General features: G+C 45.4%; 1 protein-coding gene across 1 annotated transcript in view; it reads left to right on the top strand.

Moving 5' to 3' along the window:
• The first annotated feature begins 4,362 nt into the window (after positions 1 to 4,362).
• LOC146175680 (uncharacterized) overlaps positions 4,363 to 7,092 on the top strand; it is a 9,212-nt gene continuing 6,482 nt past the window's right edge. Inside the window, exon 1 of the mRNA XM_084580872.1 lies at positions 4,363 to 4,447. Within this exon, the coding sequence (XP_084436998.1) occupies positions 4,363 to 4,447 (85 nt within the window). The remainder of the gene's footprint in view (positions 4,448 to 7,092) is intronic.

The raw sequence follows: 7,092 nt of genomic DNA, 5'->3' as shown, positions 1-7,092 counted from the left end.
CATTTTCTTGTTGTCCCCATAGTTGCTCATACCACCGAGAGAAGAGAATGACGGTGACCATTGCGAGCAGTGTGGATAAGTTTTAAACAATACACAATTCCCAATGCAATAATGAAGAAATATATTATAGGAAAGTGTTTATTATTTAATTGTTGAGCATAAGTTTTTGCTGCAAAAAGGCACACTTGCAAAATAACTCGTCGGACCACTGTTATGGCTCCGGAATTAGCGCGGTCATCTTACTATGTGAGAATTTTGACCATGTTGCATAAGCACTGCGTGCAGCAAACAGTGTAGCATCGGCGCCATTATTATGCTCATGATCGTACCCTTCCCGGCTAATAGTGTATCACCCATGCGTATAGACTCCACAAAGCTCTTCATTCGCTGGCACTTCAACTATAGTGCTTATCGTCTGGGAATTTCACCTAATATGCAGGAGGCTACCAGCTTCACACAATGTTTACAACGACATGTCTTATCGCCAAAGTATTGCTTGTAAATGAAGCAGTGGTATGAAAGAAAGTAGAGGGTCTGATGCATCATCTACAGTGCTCTCTTGTGACGATCAGCGCATTGTACCGGCCTCGGTGTTGTCTTGCGATGCAAATGTGCCCGGAAAATCTCAGAACTATGCTCCCTGTTAACTGCTGTTCGATCTTTTTCATATTTATAACTGTGCAATGCAAGCTCAGAATAGACACTAAAAGTTCCACACACTGAGAAAATTTTGTCTCACTCCATACAATTCTTCTGGTGCGTTAGTATTAGTGGGACATTGGAAGGTAAGGCTATCATCTTCCGAACGCAAAGATTTTAAAACAATTTATTCCGTGTCATTTGTTTCAGGGGCTCCAAGTCACTGCCGGGAGCAGCTGGGAAAAGCCATGCCAACGGCTTGTATTTGTCTGTTCATTTTGTTCTGGTTGATGATCGTTGCGAGAGCAAACTTCACGAATAACTCTGGTGAGAAGTAAGCAATGAAGGCTAACCAAACAGAGTAGTTATTTGAGAGACATATTTATTTCGTTATAGCGCTTTATCCTTCCTAGTGCCTCTGCGATGTCAAGTTTCAGTTTGGGTGCGCATCGAAATCAAGCCAACTTTGCGCTATAAAGAAGGACTCGGAAGTTATTGACCTCGAACGATGTGGGGCTTTTTCTTTTATTGGCTCTAAATATTTTCGCGAAAAGGTTATTACGAGCAGTATCATTAAGGCTAATTCTTCTATCACCTAATAATTAATTGTTCTCTGCATAAGGTTTGGTTTGGTTTGTGTGGTTTAATGTCCCAAAGCGACTCAGGCTATGAGAGACGCCGTAGTGGACTCTGAAAATTTCGTCCACCTGGGTTTCTTTAACGTGCACTGACATCGTACAGCACGCGGGTGCCTTGCTTTTTGCCTCAACCGAAAAGTGGCTGCCGATGTTGGGACTTGATTCCGCGTCTTTGGGAACAGAAGTCGTTACTTGAATAGGTGTCGGTTGTTAGTTGTGTAGGATTTGGTCTTCGGTATTTCATTTTTTATATGCGTTTAATTTGCACACAGGTGTTTAGCCACTTTTAATGACTAACTGCAGCGAATGCTTAGTTTACTATATGAAAGATGACTCTCTTAGTGCAATGTCTTGCGAGGTTGTGTGCTACCTGCTCTCTTGGTTCCTAGTATAAGCAAGTATTGTTCACCTGATTCGGTTTTTATTTTCTTTTAATGTGCGTGTAAGAGAACAACATCAAAATAGAATTAAGGACAAATTCCAAAACATTCACGGTCGAGTACATGCCGAAGCTAGTTGTTGGCATATAAATATACCGCTTTTCAACGGATACACGCATATGCTAGGAAAAACAATAAAAATATTGAGAGGCTGGTGGGTATATTTCACAGGTTATGGAACTGGGTTGCTGAGCATGGGAACGCGGAATGAGATTCTGATTGCAGGGTCTTCGTTTGCTGTAGAAGGCACCCATATATCGCCCAATATCGGGGTCGGTAATAATTCATAGGCGCTCGTTTTTATTCTCTTGCTCTATACTACGACGCCTCTTAAAGCATAAGCGTATCAATGAGACGGAAGCTCCAGATACCGCATACTACGCTTGGTATTAGAAGAGCCCGGTCTCAAACAGCAGATCTTCCACGAAAGCAGCGATCTCAGTCGCGTTTGGAATAAAAATTACTTGATGCCAGCATTTTCAACGGAATCTTAATATTATTATAAATCTGAACCCAAACTTTTGCCTTACAACATCTTGACAATTTCGGTCACGCATAAACGCCCCATTATTAGCGTTTCAGTCGTTTCTGTAGTATATGGATTAATTACTCGTTGCCTGCATAAAATAGTACGTGACATAAATAACGTAACCAACCCAGCTAGTGCAATGCAGGCGAGAACAACACTCAATCGTTGGTTATGTTCATGAAAGATATTGCCGTAAATGATGATGCTGTCAAGGTAACACATGCTTACCTCCCATTTAGGGCCGCGTCGGATAGTGTCCATGAACCGTTCAAATGTAGCTGGGGCATTGGATAAGCCAAAAGGCATCACGTTAAGTTCGCACAGCCCGTATGTTGTAACAAATGCGGTCTTCTCCTGGTCCGACGGATGCATGGGTATTTGCCAATACCTTGACCGTAACTTTACTGACGAGAAGTACGACGAAGACTGAAGAAAGTCCACGGCGTCGTCTATACGTGGAAGAACGTATATGTCTTTGTTCAATGCGGCATTTAACCGACGGTAATAGACGGAAACACGCCACGAATTATCCTTATTGAGTACCAATATAACAGGAGAAGCACACGGAATACAAGAGTCCCGAGTGACACCTTTCTGCAGCATGTCGCATATTTGTTCGTTGATTACTTTACGCTCTGCTGGGAACACGCGATAAGGTTTTTGTTGGATTGGCGGTTTAGTGCCGTCTGATGTTTCAGACCGGAAACTAGCAGCGAAGAGGTAGTGGCTGGCTGAGCGAAGACATGCTGCACGAGAACATGCTGTAATGCAAGACGCTCGGTGTACGGAAGTGATTGCTTGATCATACCATCAATATTCGCTGAGAAGTCGGCGGCTGTCTGGGCAGACGTCCCCGTTGACAGAAAACAGTAGTTCAGAGTGTCAATGCATCAAAGCGAGCAAGTTTCATGCTAGACGGGATTAAAACAGGTTCATTGGATGTCTTCACCGTCTACACGTGGGCTGTTCCTTCAGCTGCTTCAACAAGAGCTCTTGGCACCAGTAAATTCTTCTTCGCGGCGTTTTGGAAGTCTGGTTCGACCAGCAAATAGTAAGTGCTCACGCGATTGCCACCAGACCGAACCGGAACAAACATTGCGGCTCTGGTTGGTAATAGCACATCCTGTGTGACACTGAATCCGCAGTCGCGGTGATCGGTTAAATCGTCCACAAAGACAGCAAAAATATTGCGCTACAGAGAAATTTCACCAGCACCGCAGTCAAGTGTAGCCCCACATTAACTTAAAAAGTCAGTACTTAATATGACGTCGTGGGTTGCAGGAAGTAATACGACGAAGTTCGTCCGAAGCGTTTTTCCGGCAATAACGACTGACACGAAGTACGTACCAACAAGATGCAGTATCCCCTCCAACACCTCGAAAACTAGTAGGCCGATCCCAAGCAAACAAATTGCCATCCCAGGCGGTTTTTAAAGGCGATACTCGTCACAAATATAGAGGCACCAGTGTCTATCAACGCGAAAGTATTTATGCCATCAACACATCTTCTTTTGACATAATGGCAGGAAATGGAATTGGTGAAGACGACCGTTCCGCGACATCAGCCGTTAGTGTTCAGGAATTGGCGATACAAAACGGCGGCATGGCGGCGATGAACAGTGTCGCTGAATAGGCGGTGTGGAACTGCGATCGGAAGCGGGTGAGTCGTTAAGGGGTATTCCTTGTCGCAGCAGCCGAGAACGAGGTGTATTCCAGGGCTGGTAATGAAGAAATGCCATCGAAGGGTTACCAGAGGGACTTGCGTACGAACGTGGATGTTGGTTATGTTGCTCCCGACGCTGGCAGTACCGGGAAATGTGCCCGCGGTGACCACAACGGTAACACACCGGAGCCGCGCAATGAGTTGTTGGTACGGGGAAGTCCTATTTAAGATGGCAGTAGCGCCGAGATGCAGGAACGTCGAAGTTGCTTTAAGCGTTGTAGTAGCTTCGCGGCCCTGGTATTTGGTCTTCCACAGAGAGGCTTGAAAACGGGCGTGGTGAGCTGCGGAATCACTGCCGATACTACGCCACGGACGATTGTAGCTTGGTCCGGCCCAGGAGGGCGGTGATTCAGAACGCGGCGGCTGGAGCATGGTAGACGGCATGGGCGGTAGGATGTTGAAATGCCTCGGCCAGTTCGTCTTGGACAATCCGCAGGGTGAAAGTCGCCATGTCATCACGGGTGGAACTCTCGACACTGGCAAACGGTTGAGACGCTGGAACGACTACCGAACTTGGGGGCAACACGCCCTGTCTTTAACGCTTTGAAACTCGTGCAATGATTGATGACGTCACAAGAAGTGGCGAGGTTTTTTTTCGTAATGAGGAAATAGACGTCCTCAGTAATTCCTTTCAGAAGGTGGCAAACTTGATCTTCTTCCGTCATTACACGGTTAACCGGGCTGCAACTTTAGCAATTCTAGTACATGGTGTACGTCTCGCCTGGCCATCGGGCTCTTTGGCCTGGGTTCGTTCAACCTTTTTCTTGCTTGAAAAAGAGTCTTCGAAGTTCCTCCATGAACTTTCCCAATTGGTAAGAGAATCTTTGAGGTTCTCGAACCACGAGAGTGCAGTACTCGCAAGAAAGAAAACCCCGTTCACCAGCTGCACGGTCGTGTTCAAGCGGTTACAATTACTCAACGGCTGGTAATGTATGAGCTACTCTTCAACATCTTCATCAGATGTTCAAGAAAACGTCCTCGGCTCGCGTTGATGCGGCCAGTACCTTATCTGTTCAGGACAGTCCCGAGGATGTTTGTCACTAGACCCAGACTTTACCGCAGGTTTGTCGTTTCCTCCCGAGGTATTCATAGAGGCCAGCGATGGCGGTAGCTCGGAGAGACGTCGGCTCTTTTGGATGGCTGATGGGTTCAGGGTCGACACCCAGTATCTCCATCAAATGTTACGTACGAAATAGTGACTGGCAAATCTAATTTACTTACAGTGTTTGGGTACGTCGCGGAACGGTCAACGAACGGTCAGATCCAAGGCCACGTGCCTCCACTCTTCCTGCTCTTCATCTTCATCCCACTGCGTCTGGGCGCAACGTATCAATATTTGTATGTATGTAAATAATACGTAATATACTTAGGCTGGCCGCCGAAGAAATTACGCTTTTGAATTGTGGTGCTGGCGGAGACGCTTGAGAGTTCCTTGGACTGCCAGAAGATCAAATCAGTCGATATTGTCGACCATAAACCCTTACTGCTCATTGGAGGGTCAAATTCTAAAGTTAAAGCTGAGCTTCTTTGGTCATCTGATGAGAAGAGAGGCGTCCATGGAGAAAACTGAGATGCCGGGAAAGATTGAGGGTCACAGGAGAAGGAACAGGCAACGAACGCGATGGTTAGATGGCATCCTCGAGGCACTGCAGATGAAGTTATGTGATTTTAGGAAGACAGAGGGAGACCGAAAACCTTGGCGTGATATGGTCCATAGGGTCACGAGGAGTCGGACACGATTGAATCACTGAACTGAACTGAATATGAGTTTAACTGTCCTGATCGCTCTCTATGAACGCTTTATGGGCAGTGTTGAACTGAATATGATTTCTATATCTCCTTCCTGATAAATAACCACGCCATCCGTGGCACCACTGGTGTCTAGAAACGGACGATAAGAGAATTCTGACCGCAGCACCACTATTCAGCGATCCTTTCTTTTCTGTATCTATCCGCGCCTCGCTTAAGCTTGGACGAATAAAAACAAAATAATCCCATTAGAAACACTGCGAACGATCAGGAGGTGGTATTGCTGTGGAAGTCCTCATTTCTAGCAATTTCTTCTGCAATCCTATTTCGACATTCATAACGCAGGCCTGCGCCATCCGCTTACGTGTCCAGGGTGCCAGTTCCACTGGCACACACTATGTCAATGACCGCTGCACGTAATAAATGTTTCAGAACGCTCCCGGCGTTTTATCAGCCGCTGCTCCATCGAACGTTAACTCTGGTTCACCCACAACAAGGACTAAAATAATTTGATGGATAAAATTTCAGCTTTGCGTTATAAATTTGGTCTACCTTCAGCCTTTTAATAGCCCAGTACTGGCAATGACACAGGAAAACAATTATCCCAGATTTTCCTTTCTGCTGTGCAACACTGTGTTCAATTCAAATCTGCTGTTACACTGGTTCCTCTTTTCTGGTAATTACTGACATCTGCAGAACTATAAACATTTAGTAACCTCAGTTATCATGGTGAAAAAAAAATGCCGCAACATAAAGCACCTCGGATTGGTGTGCGGAGGCCCCGTTCACATGAGCGCAGATACAACTGGTGACGAGGGCGCTAGCTACCGTGCAACTCTGTGCGCTCTGCTGAAAGAGGACTTTGTTTCAAATTTTTTTAATGTCTTTTTGTTTTTAAAAGACAAATAAAACTTTCAATCTAGCAAGATTATTGCCTGAAATGTTAGGAGTAAATGTGGTGCACGTCGAGCACCGTTGTTAGGTTTGCTGCTCTCTAGAGCTATTTTCTTCCGCATCAGTGGAGCCGTTTATAGATACGTGTTGAGTGAGATGCGTCTCAATAAAAGCCAACGTTTTCTCGCCTTTGCCGGCAAAAGTAGTTCTCCTCGAGCCCCTTTGTTAGGCTTGCTGCTCTCTAGAGCTCTGTTCTTACCTAGCATGGAGCCGTGGATGGACACGTGTAGAGTGAGATTCGTCTCAATGAAAACCGAATGTTTCTTGCTTATGGCAAGCCGAATTGACATGGCAATAAGCGTAACCGTGCTACTATTGCTTAACTGAGTGTATGCTTTAGGTTTGTTTCAAAAGCTATATATCTATATATCAAAATTAAGTCCCAAATTTTCAATAATTTATCAGAATGATGCAAAAAGTG

Source organism: Amblyomma maculatum, chromosome 10 (genome assembly GCF_055883805.1).
Source record: "Amblyomma maculatum isolate TAMU_Amacu chromosome 10, ASM5588380v1, whole genome shotgun sequence".
Lineage (NCBI taxonomy): Eukaryota > Metazoa > Arthropoda > Arachnida > Ixodida > Ixodidae > Amblyomma > Amblyomma maculatum.
This window is presented reverse-complemented; position numbering and strand designations above follow the sequence as displayed.